The sequence below is a fragment of the Podarcis tiliguerta genome (assembly GCF_965153285.1).
Source record: "Podarcis tiliguerta genome assembly, chromosome: 11".
NCBI classification, from domain to species: domain Eukaryota; kingdom Metazoa; phylum Chordata; class Lepidosauria; order Squamata; family Lacertidae; genus Podarcis; species Podarcis tiliguerta.
This window is the reverse complement of record NC_139544.1, coordinates 8123693-8143216: the sequence shown is the minus strand read 5'-3', so window position 1 is coordinate 8143216 and position 19524 is coordinate 8123693. Positions and strand designations below refer to the sequence as shown.

General features: G+C 44.7%; 1 protein-coding gene across 8 annotated transcripts in view; it reads right to left on the bottom strand.

Moving 5' to 3' along the window:
• ERCC6L2 (ERCC excision repair 6 like 2) overlaps positions 1-19256 on the bottom strand; it is a 62532-nt gene extending 43276 nt beyond the window's left edge. For 2 of the 8 annotated variants that reach the window (XM_083403310.1, XM_083403312.1), the window contains exons 1-8: positions 19187-19247; positions 14323-14383; positions 13699-14123; positions 10523-10642; positions 8592-8785; positions 6181-6342; positions 5579-5786; positions 3222-3362 (exon numbers count right to left, since the gene is read on the bottom strand). In XM_083403310.1, coding sequence (XP_083259436.1) covers positions 3222-3362; positions 5579-5786; positions 6181-6342; positions 8592-8785; positions 10523-10642; positions 13699-14123; positions 14323-14341 — 1269 coding nt within the window. In that variant the 5' untranslated portion in view covers positions 14342-14383; positions 19187-19247. Of the gene's footprint in view, positions 1-3221; positions 3363-5578; positions 5787-6180; positions 6343-8591; positions 8786-10522; positions 10643-13698; positions 14124-14322; positions 14384-18833 lie in introns of all 8 variants that reach the window. The other 6 variants (XM_083403309.1, XM_083403311.1, XM_083403308.1 and 3 more) reach the window with 6 other exon arrangements.
• Between the last annotated feature and the right edge of the window lie 268 nt (positions 19257-19524).

The window sequence follows — 19524 nt, the reverse complement described above, 5'->3', positions numbered from 1 at the left end:
AACTATCTTAGAAAGGGGAAGAGAAGCTCAGGGCAGCTCACTGGCAGGAAGCTTTGGCAGAATTTTCAAAAGTGGTACTGTTCCCACCTGCACTTGGAAAGTGGTACAGGCCACTCTCAACCACCTTGTGCATCTACTTTGCATGCAACTGACAGGAATTTTTGAATGCACAACACTGAAAAGAATGCAGATAATGCAGAGCCTCCCATTTTACTGCTCAGTAATAATTTCTCTCGGACAGTACAAACTTATAGCACAGATCTCCCTCCTCCCACCTCTCTACAAATGGTCTTGCCTGTTGCAAAAACTGGATGGTTGGTTGGTGTCCTTTTTAAAAAAATTTAAGACCCCTATGGTGCTGGAGGAGACTCTTGAGAGTCCCATGGACTGCCAGAAGATCAAACCTGTCCATTGTGAAGGAAATCAGCCCTGAGTGCTCACTGGAAGGACAGATCCTGAAGCTGAGGCTCCAATACTTTGGCCACCTCATGAGAAGAGAAGACTCTCTGGAAAAGACCCTGATGTTGGGAAAGATGGAGGGCACAAGGAGAAGGGGACAACAGAGGACGAGATGGTGGGACAGTGTTCTCGAAGCTACCAGCATGAGTTTGACCAAACTGCAGGAGGCAGTGGAAGACAGGAGTGCCTGGCGTGCTCTGGTCCATGGGGTCACGAAGAGTCGGACACGACTAAACAACAATGTTTGAGCACTTTACGTTTCTGATCACCTGGTTTGGCTTTATAGCCAGACATGATAATATGGCATGTGTGCCTATTAATTGCAAAAGAGCGGAATGACCACAACTGGTTGGCCGTTCCTGTTGCCAATCATAACTGAGTAGCTCTGTCAGGGTGTGGAAGAGGGTGATACACAGGGTGGCACACATTTCTCTGACTCTCAGACTATAATCCTGGAATTCTAACACTGCTGCTTATTCTCAGCAGATCTGGATACCAAATAAAGATGCAAGGAAATAAAGATGCAGGTGCAACTTCAAGCAGAATTTACCTTTTAACCTCAATTTCCCCTAAATTGGAAATGAGGTCAATTTAGGGTTCATGGCTGCCGCAGGCCTGGGGAAGGTTCCCTCACCCCCAGTGTTTCGTTTCCATGCTGGAGTCTTTCCTGAGGGATTGTATCCTATTTATCACAATTGTTAACACTCATTGCTTTCTTTAGAGGAAAGTTAGGCTATGATCTTACATAGATTTAAAGGTAAGGGAAAGGTACTCCTGACCATTAGGTCCAGTCATGGCCGACTCTGGGGTTGCGTGCTCATCTCACTCTATAGGCCGAGGAAGCCAGCGTTTGTCTGCAGACAGCTTCCGGGTCATGTGGCCAGCATGACTAAGCCGCTTCTGGAGAACCAGAGCAGCGCACGGAAACACCATTTACCTTCCCAACAGAGTGATACCTATTTATCTACTTGCACTTTGACATGCTTTCGAACTGCTAGGTCGGCAGGAGCAGGGACCGAGGAATGGGAGCTCACCCCGTCGCAGGGATTTGAACCGCCAACCTTCTGATCAGCAAGGCCTAGGCTCTGTGGTTTAGACCACAGCGCCACCCGCGTACATAGACTTACTCCCCAGGGAATTAATGCCAAACTACGTATGCTTAGGATTCAGGGTGTTGTTTCTCATACATCTAAAACATATTTAACCTAAAACAACTCAGAAAGTATAATCCAACAGCTTCTTAGTGTACTAGCAATGACATCAGCACCTATATCAAATAACTACTTTCCCGGCCATGCCTGGCTGATTTTTAGGTGATGATTCACTGACCATTTACTCTGTGGTAGTTCCACTGAGGTAAACATGACAAAAAATTAAGACCGTGTGTTTTATGAATCCCACGAGAATAGCAATAGTAAAGCTATTCTTTCATATACTATGATTTAGCAATATAACTTCTAAGAACATGTCACAAAACATTCACTATCCTCCCCACCTTCTCCTCTATTTTGCCATATTTTAAAAAGTAACCGACTAGCCTGCTTTATGGATAACTTCAGATCAACTGGAATATTTTAAGAGTACAGATATATGAACAAATATCAGCCAGCAGATCAGTCCAATGTGATTTTGCACCATAAAAAAGTCACTCAGGGAACAAATTAATATTCAAGGAAAAAGGATCTCACTAGGTATTCTTTTCCAGAAGTGTTTTCATCAATTATTTTCTACATGTTGTCTGCTTACTACTATTTTACCAAGGCTGCTGAAAAAGTACAGCATACATAACAATGTTTTACAATGTTATTCTTCAACCCTTGTCTATTTGTGGGGCTTTATTTTATTTTATTTTTAAGTCAGCTGTTTTGGCTGAAGCCAGTCATGAGAGCACAAATGCAAAGAAACCATCCACCACAAAGGTTTATAATAGCACAAAGAGAATCGTGTAAAGGAAATGTTTGTATTAGTGCAAAAAGACCACAGGCAGTGGGAGTAATCTTCAAAACCTACACAGCTTAGTCCCTTAACCCTACGTGAAACAAAGGCTCAATGTGGCTGAAACACCAAGTCTCGGTTCGGCAACTGGAAGCATGCTCAGCACACCCTCCCTCATTTTTATCAGCAGGTTTGCCATGACACCTAAATGGGCAACCGATGATTAGTACCTCCCTTCTAAACCAGAATTTGAAGCTATGGTTTCCAAACCCACTTCAAGCCATGGGTCGAGGCACCAACCACATTCTGTCAAAGTGGATTTCAGGTTAAGAACTGGTTTCAGGTTAAGAACGGACCTCCGGAACGAATTAAGTACTTAACCCAAGGTACCACTGTACAGTCATACCTCGGGTTAAATATGCTTCAGGTTGAGCATTTTCAGGTTGCGTTCCGCGGCGACCTGGAAGTAACAGAATAGGTTACTTCCGGGTTTCACCGCTCACACACTCGCACTCAAAATGACGTCACATGCATGCGCAAAAGCAGCAAATCACGACCCGTGCACTCGCAGACGCATGTTGCATTCTGCTCGGGTTGCGAACGGGGCTCCGGAACGGATCCCTTTCACAACCAGAGGTACCACTGTACTGGGAATGCAAACACCTAGACTGCCAGAGAGATGAGTAAGCGAGTTTTATGCCACGTTGTATCCATCGTCTGTGCCCCACTTTCAGATCCATGAAAAGTCAGCATGGAAGCAGAGTGCGCCAGATGCACATTGCAGAAGGGAACTTGGCAATACAATCAAACCTGTCCAAACATCTTACTTTGTAGCAGCAATATTTCCTTTTGCGACCGCTGTTGCAGCTGCACGGCTCTCCTGCTCGCAGCACCAACTGCACATCCTCTGTCTCCAGCACAGTCTTATACACAGCTCTCTGGAACTCGGTTAGAGAACAATAAACCATCTGGCAGGATAAAATGCAAAACGGGGGGGGGGGGGGAGAAAACACCACAAATAAAAATGTTAAGCTATTATGAACAATTGCAAGAAGATAATGATTGTGACAGGCACAACCCAACTCAACGCGATGTTTCATTGTTGTTGCAAAGCAAATGTAAACTTTAGCACCATATAAAGGGGGGGGGGTGTCGTTGGCGAATATCTTAGATTTAAATGACACAATCTGTCACGAATATGAAAGTTAAATTGTGGCAATCCTTCTCAATCTGCAACCAGTATGTGCAGGAGAGGAAAGGACTCAAAATGCATCAATGTAAGGCTACAAAGATTTCGAACCTCTTAAAAGATCTCTTTTGCCATTTCCTGGCACATACTATTGCAGAACACTAACGCAGACAAAGGGGATAAAGGGAAACAGCCAGCTCTTTAGATATCCATTGACATTCTGAATTGCTGATGTAGGAGGGAGGGGCTCTGTACAGTGGGATGACAAACTTTATCCTTCCTCTCAAAGACCGTGGGTGGCATCTCCGTGACATCTTTTGGTCTCAACCAGCAGGATGCAGAAATCCCAGGATCACTCCTGAATTTAGGCCACCCACAAAGCAGCAGCACCATGCTGTGCTATAATAATCCAAAAGTATCTTGAACATATACTCACATTATCAAGAGAATGAAATGAAATGAAAGCTGCAAGATTAAAGGCAAGCGAGTGGCATTGCTGTTAATCTTCTCTTTAGAAAGCCCAGTTTAGACTGTATTATTACAGGCTTTGGCTAAAAGGTAGGTATAAATAAGGAAGGAAAAGCAGCAGACAAACTTGCATCTTTATTAAAAGTATGTGTGATTGTGTATCCTCTAAAATGTACTGTTGTGCTCAACGTAAAAGGCAAGACAAGTGAAATGCACGCACTCTTTCACGATGGTGGTGCCAAGCCCAGGCAGTCTTTTTCCATTTAACAATTCAATTAGGTTTTTACATGCATTTATCAGAAGAAAAGAAAGTATGAGAGCAAAAAGCATCTCGCTAGTCTTTTAAATGAACTCCGGCCCATTAACAAATTTTTGCATGGGAACTGAAGACATTAAGCTTGCAGACTGAGCTATGGAACTTATTTGGGCTTGTAATTACAAATTCTGGACAAAATATGAAAGGCTAGATGTGAAAAATCATTTGTCTGCGGAAAGTCCTATATTGAGAAAAAATGCAAATGACAAAAACAATATTGCTTAACAGCAGTATTTAATCCTTTCCTTACACTGGCTCACAATACTAAAATTACAGTGGTGCCCTGCAAGACGAATGCCTCGCAAGACGGAAAACCCGCTAGACGAAAGGGTTTTCCGTTTTGGAGGTGCTTCACAAAACAAATTTGCTATGGGCTTGCTTCGCAAGACCAAAATGTCTGGCGAGTTCCTGCAGGTTTTTTTTCCTTCCCCCCCCCCTTTTCCCCAAGCCGCTAAGCCGCTTAACAGCTGATCCGCTAAGCCGCTAATAGCGCTAATCTGCTACTCCGCTAATGGGCTTGCTTCGCAAGACGAAAAAAACCGCAAGACGAAGAGACTCGCGGAACGGATTCTTTTCATCTTGCGAGGCACCACTGTACTAGAAAAAAAATTTTTAGCAATCAAGGAGACGATTCAGTCCTTCTCTAGACCCATTCATGCCTACGTATTTGCAGAGTACTGCTAACAGCAAATGGATTTCCCATAACTGCACCTCACAGCCCCACCAGCCCCAGTCCAGCGCACAAACACAGTTGCGCATGTGAGTGGATCTCCCACCCATCCCAGATGTCTACAAGGTAAGGTAAAGGTAAAGGGCCCCTGATAGTTAAGTCCAGTCGTGAATGACTCTGGGGTTGTGGCGCTAATCTTGCTTTACTGGCTGAGGGAGCCAACATTTGTCCACAGGCAGTTTTTTCCAGGTCATGCGGCCAGCATGACCAAGCCGCTTCTGGCAAAACCAGAGCAGCACACGGAACCGCCGTTTACCTTCCCGCCGGAGCGGTTCCTATTTATCTACTTGCACTTTGACATGCTTTCGAACTGCTAGGTTGGCAGGAGCTGGGACCGAGCAACGGGATCTCACCCCGTTGTGGGGATTCAACCCTTCTGATCGGCAAGCCCAAGGCTTAGTGGTTTACACCACAGCGCCAAATTTCATTAAATCCACATTGAAAAGCTATAGACAAATTTATTGTAGCTGATCACTCTTACTCTGTCCTCCTTCTTGGGCAACTGATCATTTATAAGAGCTTTTGTACGCCTTAAGAAGTAGCGAGATATTTTCTGAGCCAGCCTCTGCATTGCTTTTCGACCTGTTGCTAGTTCTCTTTTGGTTGCAGTGTGCCTCTGACCATGTTCTACTGGATCAGAAAATTCCTTCTTGAAGCGCGCTTCGTTACCCAAAAGTCCTGGTACAGCCCTAAGAGACAGGAAAAAATCAGTAGACATATTTTCATTCTTGTTGTGACCTCTTTCTTCCATCTGCTGTGATTTATTGTGTGTCACTCCAGCACTCAAATATCCAGCAGGATTCTACAACCAAAAATCCAGATTCTCTGTCTGCTGTTGTGTTCCATCTGCTGGCTAACTAAATTCCCATGCATACTTTTAAATATGTTCATTTTCTAGGTACCCGAGGATGTACCCCTAAGAGGGACTGAAATGTAATATTGGAGCATTTATAAAACTGGTCGTGCCATAACTAAAACACTGTGCAAAAACACTATCTGTGCATGTAGATAAATAATAGAATGACATCAACTGTGAATGAGCGTTCAACCTATACTTGCAAGGTTCACTTTTATTTTGCTTACCAGTCCATGACACACCAAAGTTCCTTCATGTTGTTCTGCAGAATCGTCCCAGTAAGTCCCAATCGAACCTTGCACTTTAGCGCTTTCATGGTCTGGGTTATTTGTGATTTCGGATTCTTGATTCTATGCACTTCATCTACAATGACAGCTGACCACTCTAAGCTGGGAAAACAACCAGAAATTATGAGAGTCTCCCTAAATCCTCCAAATATATTATTTCATAAGCTATTGCCAATGAGGTTTCCCATATTATGCAAAACAATGACACTCAAGACTGAACTTTCCATGGTTCTGGGAGAATGAGAGTACAGAGTATCTAAACAAAAAAAGGAGGGGGGATAAAAAATACAGCAAGTGTTGTTTTTTTAATGTAGCTGAATTTTTTTTTAAAAAAAAAGTTTCAATGCACTCCCTCCCATCTATGCTCCATATTACATGTTTGTCATGGCTCAAGCCCCAAATACCTCACTTTCCCTACAAACCCCTTTTTGGCTGTTCCACCACCCTCAGCTCTGCTTTCAGGGCACCCGACGCTCCGGGAAGCAGGCTGCTATTCGCAGCCTAGACATCCCTGTGGGACCTCCCACAGGGCTGCCTAGGCTGCGGATGTCTTCCTGAAGCCTGGAGAGCAAGAGGGGTCGGTGCGCACCGACCCCTCTCGCTCTCCAGGCTTCAGCAAAAGCCTGCATTCGCCCCATAGGACACACCCAGATTTCCCCTTCATTTTTGGAGGGGGAAAAGTGCGTCCTATAGGGCGAAAAATACGGTATATGGATGATGATGACGACCCCCTAAACCCAGCCCCTCATACAAGCTTGAAGAAGAAACAGATAAAGGGAAAATACAGACCATTCCACTCATAAGAGTCAACCTCTCCCCTGAGCCTCCTTGGCCTGTGGACATAGCTTGCTTGGTTTTCTCAGAGAGAAGCACCCATTGACATCCCCTTCAGCACAGATGTCAGTACTGACAGAACTGGACAAGGGCCTTTTTAAGTCAGCATTGTCCACGCCTCAGGGAACTGGTGCCAAGTGCTGTATAGTACTTGCAAGCTTGCAGAACACCTAATATGGTCTTAGCTCAGCCAGCAGGGCCCATTTGGAGATGCCCAGGTACCTGGCTTGATCAGCGAGCCCTGGCTTGTCTTTCCCTGGGAATAGATAGCTAGATAGAGATGATAGATAGATACAGTAGCGCCTCGCAAGATGAAATTAATTCGTTCTGCGAGTTTTTTCGTCTTGTGAATTTTTCGTCTTGCGAAGCACGGTTTCCCGTAGGAAATGCATTGACGGTTTCCCATAGGAATGCATTGATGGTTTTAAGAAAAAGACGCAAGACGTTTTCGTCTTGCGAAGCAAGCCCATAGGGAAATTCGTCTTGCGAAGCAACTCAAAAAACAAAAAACTCTTTCGTCTTGCGAGTTTTTTGTCTTGCGAGGCGTTCGTCTTGCGAGGTACCACTGTAATTTATTTGCTTGCTTGCCACTCATCTGACTGGGTTGTGCCAACTGACTGTGACCAGACTTTCCTGCTTATTTCCTACAGCGAAATTCTTGACACTCCTTACAAACAGCAAGAGAAAGGAACTGATTTCTGTATTAGGGAGAAAGGGTGTATCTTTGAAGGGAGACAGGGAGAGAAACTGAATATAACTTTCAGCTGGGATTTTGTAATTATCCAAAGAAGTCCATAACAGCCATAACTTAACAGCTACAGGCAGGGCCAGATAACATTTGATCGCACCAATTCGGAATGACTTAGAACTGATGGCCGGGAGATTAAACCAAGTACAATACATTATTTGCCATCCAGCAAGAATCCATTTCAGAGTGATTCATACTTTAGGGGAGAAGTTAGGGTTGGTGCTCAGCCTAATAAAGTTTTCAAAATTACATGAAAATACAGGGCTAGCATTTAATAAAAGTGCTAAATGTTTCACATTTCAGAAATATCACGGTTCTATTGCATTACTGAAGCTTGCCTAGAGTGAGAGTGGTGTTTTTGGCTACAGCCCTTTCCTCTACACCCTCCCACTGGCTGGTGGTTGCCAAAATGTTCCCTGCCCCAGACTTCATCAAATGTCACTCGTTGCAATTAAAAAACACTAGAGAAGTATTTCTCCACCCCAAGCAAAAATTTGACCATTTCCCCTTTGCGCATATATTTCTGCACTGCAGTTGAAGACATTTTCATTCTCCTATGCATGTTCAATTGAAAATTATGTCCCACAGTTTGCAATGGAATCACTGACAACTTGTGCGCATAGGATTACAGCCACAATATATATGCTCAATGCATTTTCTCGTATTTCTCCCAAAGGTTTCAGGCATTTGGTGTCCTGGATTTGCAAGAGTACCTGTAGGATATAAAACAACAACAACAACAACAACCCCATTTTTAGAATTGTGTTACCTGTTAAGGTCATCCAAACAAAGGCGAAGGGTTTCATATGTTGTTAGTGCGACTTCACATTTCCCCTGCTTGATTCGACTCATTTCGTAGTCCTTTCTATTGCCATGCAGAACTATCACCTTGAAATAACCCCAGGTATCCAATTCATCTTTCCAATTATACAGGACAGAAAGGGGTGCCACAATCAGGAAAGGCTGGAAAGAAGAATGTGATGTGGTTTCTGAACAGATACAAGGTGCTGAATACATACAAGCTGCGACTGAGTACAAAACCCCCACACTGTTAATATTCCTATGCTATCCTATACTTTTCAGCTGCCTGGGCACAGCACAGTGAGAGAAACCCAGAAAAAAATGGTCCTTCAAGCTCATTAAGACCCAGTCAGAAGAGTTTCTTTCAATGCAGCCACCATCTTCTTTCTATGGCAAGTTTATGTACCGTATTTTTCGCTCTATAAGATGCACCAGACCACAAGACGCACCTAGTTTTTGGAGGAGGAAAACAAGAAAAGAAATATTCTGAATCTCAGAAGCCAGAACAGCAAGAGGGATCGCTGCGCAGTTAAAGCAGCAATCCCTCTTGCTGTTCTTGCTTCTGGGATAGCTGCGCAGCCTGCATTCGCTCCATAAGACGCACACACATTTTCCCTTACTTTTTAGGAGGGAAAAAGTGAGTCTTATAGAGCAAAAAATACGGTAATTCGTTCTGCGAGTTTTTTCGTTCTACGAGTTTTTTCGTCTTGCGAAGCACCAATGTGTATTGACGGTTTCCCATAGGAATGCATTGGCGGTTTAAAAAAAAAAAGGCGCAAGACGTTTCGTCTTGCGAAGCAAGCCCATAGGGAAATCCGTCTTGCGAAGCAACTCAGAAAACGGAAAACTCTTTCATCTTGCGAGTTTTTCGTCTTCTGAGACATTTGTCTTGCGGGGCACCACTGTGCTTTTCAGCTGCCTGGGCACAGCACAGTGAGAGAAAGCCAGAAAAAATGGTCCTTCAAGCTCATTAAGACCCAGTCAGAAGAGTTTCTTTCAATGCAGCCACCATCTTGTTTCTATGGCACGTTTATGTAATTTGAATCCCTTGAGGCCTAAAGCAGCCCATGCAGAGGCCTGCCAGTTGGCGGAACACCCCTCTCCCCATTTTTGCTCAGGAGCATGCAAGTTCTAAGCATGCCTACTTGGAGCAAACCTGGAAAACCCCCAAGACGAGGGGAAGAACAGATGGCAAGGGAATGCCAACCGTCAAAGAGTGTCAGTTGGCTCCTAGCCAAAATCTGGTGACAAGCAAAGTTTGAGAGAGGACTCTTTGTGGTGATGAAGGTGGAATCCTCAAAACCCACTGTTTTTAATTTATATCAACCTTGGAAAGTCACCCTCTCAAAGCAGGGGAGGAAGATCTGTCTGCGCCCTGTTATCAAGCACCTAGGGATTTTAACACAGCTGACTAAGAAAGAGGTAGGAACAAAAGGTAGGCCAGGAAGCAGAACCTAGAAGTGCCATGATGAAGGCCAGCCCAACTAGGGGTGAGAAGTACAGAGGCAAGAAGGTGGAAGAATCGCCCTGTAAATTAATGGGGAAGTGAAACATATCCCGCTTCAACTGCTTGTTAGGAACCTAGAGCCCACTTAAATTATCTGAAGCCTGTTGAGATTGCTTAGGCTCTATTGGGGTCACCAAAAATGTTTTCCAGGCAAGCGCAATTATTCTCCAAGCTACTGGAAGGGTCAGCAAATGGTCCTTCAATTATCATAGGAGATGAAGAAGCCTATGGATCAGAGTTGTCCATGCCACCAACAACCACCACCATGTTCTATAATATATTGCGGGGGTCACGCTGTGTAATTGTGGTCCATAGAACCTCACATACATAAAGCATATCTCCATTTAAAAATGGCTTGTACTGTTGTATCTTCAAGATGCCCCTAAGCTTACTTTCTTTGGAACAGATGGCATGTCTTTTTTCATAGTTCTTCGCAAAAATTCAGGCATGTTGTTTTCAATATCTGCACGTGTCCCCTTTTTGTGCAGCACTGCAGCCAGAAAGGAAATAACCTAGAAAGAAACGCAATTTGAAGTGTTTAAGAAAGGGAAAATAATAACCAAATCGCACTCCGAACAAAACTCCAATGCACAGTGGAAGACTACATATCTCTGTTCGCATAGCGAAAGAACTGTGGGAACAAGTAGGAATTTGATGATGGTTCAACTGGTGAAATGGCCTTTCCCACAAACAAGCAGTTAAGATTCACAACAAACGGGAAAGACAGTTTGCTAAGACTTGTTTTCTCAGAACTCATATAGATACACTGCCTCAGGACTCGAAAGACAAGGAATCTTAACAGAACCTCAGCCAGCCCCACTGCTGCAGCTAAATACAGTGGTACCTCAGGTTATATACGCTTCAGGTTACATATGCTTCAGGTTACAGAAATAGTGCTTCAGGTTAAGAACTTTGCTTCAGGATAAGAACAGAAATCGTGCTCCGGCGGTGCGGTGGTAGCAGGAGGCCCCATTAGCTAACCCGAGGTACCACTGTACAGCATCCCACAGCTAAGCAAGGGAAGGGACCCAAAACGCTCTTCATCTGTCACAGAGTCTCCAAGCTCTCAAGATGAGGAAACATGTGCTAACTAGCCCTTCTTCAAATGTGCAGGTTGCAGAAAGGAGAGTCCTCCTGACCACAAATGCAAGTAATTTGTGCTGGCAAGTGTAACAGGGAGTCCAACCTCTTCTGCCAGGAGAATCTCACTCCTTTTATTGATACACAAGACTCATTCTTCCTGGGCAGAATCAGAGCCAGGGCATCTGGAGCCACCAGAGGTCCAGTACTAATGCAAGTCCCAAGATGGAATGGGCAGCATATAAATAAAGGGTAGCAAACAGTAGCCCTCCAGATGGTGGTTTGCAACACCTACCATCCTTGACCCTTGGCCACCCTGGCCGGGGTGGACAGGAGCTGGAACCCAAAAATAAATCAAGCGTCACAGATTCCTCACCCTTGTTATAAAGAGATCCATGTAGGCACAGAAAATGACCCGTATAAGTCAATTTGCAGCACTTGCTTTGATTTCACTAATTTAGTTACATGCAATGATGCCCTTAGCTTGTTGTAGCATTAAAAGTCAATATTACTTTAATCACATTCACAAAGTAGTCCTGCTTAAACCAGAATTTTACTGTTCAGCTAGGTGACCAGGATGAAAAAAACAGGCAAGTTTAAAATATTCACCCATTAACCAGCTTTATCATTTCTTCTTGTAAATGTAATATCCTATGCCAGCCTTGGTTTGGATTCTGCTTGGTTTTTATGCATTTGTCTCATGAAGTTTTATTTTATTTGGGTAATGTGTATAAAATTCCATGAAAAATACTTTTAAAAAGAAAAGAAAATATTTGTCCACATATCCACTTCCAGCTTACAATGAAATTCAAACTGTTGTGAAAAAGATGCTTCTAATTGGATTCCTGGTTCTCATCATGAACCACTGCTATTATCAAGTATAATGACACACAAAATAGGTGGCAAGCCATGCATGGAAACTTTTTTTTTAAAAAAAGAGAAAGTGGTAAATTATGGAAAGAAGCTGTAGAATAAAACCAGTCTGGAGTTTAATCCCTAGATGTCTCACACAGCAGAGTGCTATTTCATCCTTGGAGTGAAGGAATGAATTGCCATTCTGAGAAAATAATGTTGCAGGCTTCCTTCCCTACGCTGACAAGAAAGCGATTTTACAGTCTATCTTTCCTCACATACTGTCATTTTGCAATCAGTGGTATATACCAGTGTCTGGGAAAGAGTGTAATAAAATTCCCCAACAGGCAATATAAAAAAAGCAAGAGGAAATCAGCCTTGTTTTTAAAAGGAAGCATAAAGACTGTATACTCATGATCACTGTCTTAAGTTATTTCCCACTTTGTGACAATTCTGGAAAATTAAAGACCTCACTCCAGTCTCACCACCTGTTTGCCTTCCAGGTTTATCAAATATCATGGTCAGGACAGAAGAATGGACTCCCAGCTTTCTCATTAATAAGGTAAAAGGTAAAGGTAAAGGTACCCCTGCCCGTACGGGCCAGTCTTGACAGACTCTAGGGTTGTGCGCCCATCTCACTCAAGAGGCCGGGGGCCAGCGCTGTCCGGAGACACTTCCGGGTCATGTGGCCAGCGTGACGAAGCTGCTCTGGCAAGCCAGAGCCGCACACGGAAACGCCGTTTACCTTCCCGCTAGTAAGCGGTCCCTATTTATCTACTTGCACCCGGGAGTGCTTTTGAACTGCTAGGTTGGCAGGCGCTGGGACCGAACAACGGGAGCGCACCCTGCCGCGGGGATTCGAACCGCCGACCTTTCGATCGGCAAGCCCTAGGCGCTGAGGCTTTTACCCACAGCGCCACCCGCGTCCCTTTCTCATTAATATCATTAGCTTAATTCTTTCTAGAGGGGTTTTTTAAACACCTGAAGCATCTAAAGGCCTCACAACTGAGGAGAGAAAAACTGGGGGGGAAACGTGGCTGTGGCTTACTAAGTTTCGTTTCGTTAATTATTTAATTATGAAACCCAGGTATAAATATTATCAAAGCATCTACAGACAAACACAATACTAAGAAGCAGAACAAATCAAGGGGCAGGAGAAATTTAGTTGTCCTCACAAGTTCACGCAATGGGTTTTTTGTCCCTGTCCTCCCCCTCTGGAGAGGGAAGGGTGATCGTTCCACCTGACAAGCTGCAATACTTGGCGCAGACTAAACACAATGTTGAATTTCACCAAAGGGGGGTGGATAGGCAAAGACATAGCTGAGATGCTAAAGGTCAGGTGTAAAGGCTTGGCCAGGTATGAAGGAGGGGGAGTTGACAAAGGGGTAAGAGGGCTTGATGAGCAGAGTAAAAACAGAGATGGCAGCCCCTAGCGAAAACTTAGAACCATTAAAAGCAGGAAACAACAATCATTCAAATGGCTGGCAACTCAACAGAATTTGTGAGTGCCCAATATCATCACGAACACAAATCATCATGAACACGAGAGACCCTCGCAAAATTCAGCCAATTCTTTACTCTGCTCCAGACATCAACACATTTTTGTCCTTAGAATAGCAGAGAGGAGTTAAGATACCTGTACTGTTTTTCCAAGGCCCATGTCATCTCCAAGAATGCACCCATTACCACAAACAGCGTGTCCATATAAAAACAGGGCCCCTTTTCTTTGATAATCACGTAGGTATCTATTAATTGTATATGGGATCCGATCTCCATCCTTAGACAGCTCATAGTCAACTGCAGATGAGGGAAATCTTCTGCCAGGGAAATGAGGCTTCTCCAAATCTTCGTCATCAAATATTAAGTTCTTCTGGTCATATTTACTGGTTTTGATGCTACAGAGTTTTTCTACCAGTATTTTCTTTCCTTGAGAGCCTCTAAAAGATACAACTGCAAAAGAATTCCCATTTTCATCTGGTTCCAAGGATGTTATTGTGGCTTCACAAAGCTTCCCATTTTCAGGAAAAGGAGCAAGGCATTTATCTCCAACATGCCATCTGCCTGTTAAAAATCACATACAACAAAAATAGGGTTTCAACCTGAATGAAATTCAGTGGAGTGTACTTAATTAAATTCTATTCATTTTTTTCCCTGAATAAACCCACATAAAGTTGGGATGCAAACTGTTTCAAATTAGTCCCGCAAAAATCAAGACACATCCTAGCAATGTTCTCTTCAAGGTAACAGATAAATCACCCACCTGCCAAATCATCACACATTCTTAGTTATAGATAAGCATGGATCCCCATATACCTATAAAACTGAAAGGAAGAAACAAGCATAAGCAAAAAATTAGTATTAACAAGATAAGAGGCAAGTATCATCAACCGACATTTCGAACGTATGGTTAACCTCCATAAAGGAACACCTGAAACAAATGCTATCATAATATAGTGTCCCAAATAATGACATCTACATGCTGGAAAAAAGCACCACATTGAGCTAACTGTACTTTTCACTTGGGGGGGGGGACTCTCCCTCAAGATGTTGCTGGGTCCAGCTGCCATCAGCCCCAGCCAGTATGGCCAGCAGATCCGCTCCACTTCCCAGTGGGGAGGAGTTGTGGTGGACTGTGTGGCCACCCTCTCCCCACCGGGGGCGGGGGACTTTGTCCCCCATTGCCCAGGGGATCCCGACCACGTCAGAGCCCTGCCAGCCAATCCGCTGGCCGGGGGGGGCGGGCGGGTCAGTTTAAATCGGAGGGGGAGCCGGAGGGCTTTCTCTTTGGCTCGCTTCCTCAATCACCCGCCCTCCCTATTTTGCAGGTTTTAGGCACTGGCCTTGCTATGGCCGTTGAGGGGCCTGGTAGGAATTTTTCCACTTGGCAAATTGGCACTGGCCATTTGGTTTTCACCTACCTCATAGCAATCATCACAACTTCGTTAGGGTTGTGATTAGGCATTGTTTCACCTTGTGGGGGGGGGAGGGGAGGTGTGGCCATCACCTGCCCCTCCAAGCAGGTTCCCAATGGGAACATCAGGGGGAGCTCGAGTTGGTCTGCATCGACAGGACTCCTCCATTCGGTGGTTTACCCTTACCGGACTACCTGCGCATCGGGCAGGAGTCAGATATAGTCAGGTCCAATCAATGCCTAAGCCAATACAGTGGTGCCTCGCAAGACGAAAAGAATCCGTTCCGCGAGTCTCTTCGTCTTGCGGTTTTTTTCGTCTTGCGAAGCAAACCCATTAGCGGATTAGCGCTATTAGCGGTTTAGCGGCTATTAAAGGCTATTAAAGGCTTAAGGGATTAGCGGATTAGCTGCTAAAAGGCTATTAGCGGCTATTAAAGGCTTAAGGGATTAGCGGATTAGCTGCTAAAAGGATATTAGCGGCTTAGATCAGCTGATAAGCGGCTTAGATCAGCTGTTAAGCGGCTTAGCGAACAGCTGTTAAGCGGCTTAGGGGCTTGGGAAAAAGTGGGGGGGGGACCCCAGGAATCGCAAGGCATTTTCGTCTTGCGAAGCAAGCCCATAGCAAATTCGTCCTGCGAAGCACCTCCAAAATGGAAAACCCTTTCGTCTAGCGGGTTTTCCGTCTTGCGAGGCATTCGTCTTGCGGGGCACCACTGTACCACTCACATTCTGTAATTTGATAAAGTTGTGGCCAAATTTGCCCAATAACATACACCTAATATCTGTGTCCTTGTGTGTGTTATTTCCCAATGAGGGGGTGGCTGCGGGGTCTTGACACACAATCAACAGTTGTAGTCGAGCATCTTCTGGAGGGATTCGGGTTAGTCATCCATGCTTTAGGAGATCTCAGGTGAGGCATCTTATCAAGCTAAGAGACCAGCCCCTCTTATCCTACATCCCAAGGAGAGGGAATAACAGTGCTCTGCACTTAGGACAAAAAGTCTCCCCCTCAATTATCATTATAATTACTTTTTTAAAAGGTGACAAGCATAGCTGAAGTGGGATTCTTCATGAAATACCAGTCTGCAGGAAATCAGTATAAAATGCTGACAGTTTGATGCCCTGAAAAGGGACTTTGGCCCAGGTAAGCGTGCAGTGAGCTGCAGCCTAAACATCTCTTGAGAAAGGGGCTAGTGTGTGACTAAACTGACTCAATTACAGTGGTACCTCAGGCTAAGTACTTAATTCGTTCCGGAGGTCCGTTCTTAACTTGAAACTGTTCTTAACCTGAAGCACCACTTTAGCTAATGGGGCCTCCCCCTGCCGCTGCACCGCTGGAGCATGATTTCTGTTCTCATCCTAAAGCAAAGTTCTTAACCCGAGGGAATATTTATGGGTTAGCGGAGTCTGTAACCTGAAGCGTCTGTAACCTGAAGCGTCTGTAACCCGAGGTACCACTGTATCAGCAAGCAGCAGGTGACAGGAAAGAGAGCAGAAGCTGAAGACTATTATTTGTTTATTGGTATTTATAGGGCGCTCATTAACCACATCCTCTGGACAGTAAATGTAAGAACATAAGACTGATCCAGTCTGCTGGATCAAGGCAACAGCATCCTGTTCTCACAGTGGCCTACCAGATGCCTGTAAAAAACTCTCAGGCAGGACCCGAGCACAAGACCACTCTTGTCTCCTGTGGTTTCCAGCAACTGGCATTCAGCAGCATTAGCACAGTCATCATGGCTAGTAGCCACCAACAGCCTCCATGAGAGCCAGTGTGGTGTAGTGGTTAAGAGCGGTAGTCTCCTAATCTGGGGAACCGGGTTCGCGTCTCCGCTCCTCCACATGCAGCTGCTGGGTGACCTTGGGCTAGTCACACTTCTCTGAAGTCTCCCAGCCTCACTCACCTCACAGAGTGTTTGTTGTGGGGGAGGAAGGGAAAGGAGAATGTTAGCCGCTTTGAGACTCCTTAAAGGGAGTGAAAGGCGGGATATCAAATCCAAACTCTTCTTATCTATTCGTCTTTTGATGCTATCCAAGCTGGTGCCCATCACTGCGTCCTGTGGAAGCACGTTCCAAAGTTTACCTATGCACTGTGTGAAGAAGTGCTTTCTTTTATCTGTTCTGAACCAACAGGGCCATGGGCGTAGCCAGGGGACAGGAGGAGGCAGCTGCCCCCCTCCATCAAGTACTGTATTTTTTGCACCATAACACTCACTTTTTTCCTCCTAAAAAGTAAGGGGAAATGTCTGTGCGTGTTATGGAGGGAGTGCCTATGGGTGGCATGCCTACGGATTTTCCTCCTCTAAAAACTATGTGCGTGTTATGGTCAGGTGCGTGTTATAGAGCGAAAAATACGGTAAATAAATAAAAATACTTAACTAAGAGTAGAAATAATCATAATATTTGAAACTGAAATGCTTGTTGACGTCACTTGGATGACGTTGTGGCGCATTCTAGCGATGCAACTGGCAACCCGACTGAGTGATGGACTGTGGTACACCATGTGGAAGGAGAAGAAACTCAGCAAAGAGCAGTTGAAAGAGCTGGACATAGTAGATCTAGTAAAAGAGGCAGAAATCTTTTATCCTATCACAGAAAAGGCTCTTGCTCAGCCATGCTCCCCTTGTACCCTAGAACAGTCATTTGGTACATTGCAGAGAGTAAAAACCTGGCTAAGGGTGATGATGGCAGGGGAGCATCTTCATGGGTAATGCTTACTGAGTGCGCACACAACAACCACATTTGGGGGAAAGGAGGAATTGGAGAAGGAAATGCTGAGAAGCATTTCAGCAAATCCAAGAAAAAGAAAGAAAAAGAAAATGAGATGAGAAAAGGCGTGTTCTTTGTAATTTTGCAAAATATACTCATTAACTGTGGGAAAGCTACTCCCTGGTGTTTATTTTTTGACTTCTGAATCTGATAGACAGAGCAGACAGAGGAGGATAACAGGTGGGTGTCCTAACCTAAGGTTACCCGATGCCCCCATTTCCTGGGGACAGTCCCCGGATTTACAAATCAGTCCCCATACAAAATCCTATCATTCCTACCGAAGTTGAAAAGTGTCCCCAGATTCACTGAAAAAAAATCTGGTAACCTTATCCAACCCCTCCCCCAAACATAAATCCTAGCTATGTCTATGAATACGGCATGAAAGAAGGGTAAGGGCCTGCGCTTACAACACCCCTGACCATGCTGAAAATGCATGGCCACAGATTTCCCCAGCAGCCCTGACATCAGGTTAGAGCAGCCTAAGCCCAAGAACACACACAAAGGCAACGCAGCAGACCCTTCTTCTAAGCCAGCATTAAGATGCACAAGATAATATCACCAAGGCAACTATCTGTAAACAAATAGTAAGCATCCATAAAAATGGCAAAAGGAGCTTCTTTCCCAAATCAGTTTTATCTTGAACAATAGCAAACACAGTAAATAAAGAGTTCACTTGTCAGTGGTTCAGTGCTCATTTCTTCTCTTTCCAAAATATATTTTATCTTGAACAATCGCAAAGAAAGTAAATAAAGAGTCCACTTGTGATATACCAGTGGTTCAGTGTTCGGACTTCGTTCCGGCAAACCAACGTTTCGTTGCTAAATACCTTTAGTCATTGAGCTGTCAAAATCTACTGTAACAGAACTGCATCGAATTAAAATTAAATTAAAAATTAAAAATTAAAATTAAATAGAAAAATAGGCTGAGAAAGCAGTTAAGGCATAACTTTGCAGTAAACGATATACAAGAGAAGATGGCATGTAAGCGGCTTAAAGGTATAAAGGTGAGACAATAACTAGTCTATTTGCACGTACCTAGTTCCTACCCGCCCCAGTCCCACTAATACAAAAAAATTTTCTGTAGAAACTTACCTGTCCCCATCTGCATGTTTCCTTCGGGAGGAGCACAGAAAGAGGACGACGTCCTTCAGTTTGTTAAATCTCCTTAGGAAACATGGGCAGGGCTCACAAACCTAAACCTATTTGGGGAAAGAAACTACTTTTGCCATTTTCAGTGGACGTTTATTGTTTATTTACAGGTGACATCACCCGCAAACAATATTTCAGGTAATTGTTGACATTATCTTGGTGTCGACTGCAGTAGTCAGCCCTGTTCATTGCCTTAGCATTAAGATATAGGCAGGAATAATTAGAATTAAAGGGCACCGACTTCCGGGCTGGGGGGAAGGAAGTTCCCCCGCGCGAGGCAAAAGCACCGAACTCACGTGCCTAGAAGCCGCCGCAGCTTCTGCCACTTCCGGGGTTTCAAAGCTCCCCTATTTCGAAGCGAGCAGCAAGGTCTCGCGAGATCCAGCCGCGGTCTCGCGGGGTCCGGGTATCCACAGAGCGTCTCCTCGCAGGATGAAATCGCCATAGACTTAACAGTGCAGAGTCGCCCGCCCGGCCTCAGAGTTTATGGTTGTTATTCGAGCGCCATTTCCCCTTCCTTGCCTCACCCTCGCTTGTCGGCGCCGAAGGAGGAGAATTTCCACAGGGCACGATGGTGGGGCCGAGCAGAAGAAGCCTGCCCAAGCCAAGGAGAGGAGCAGGCAGGAGTTCCTGC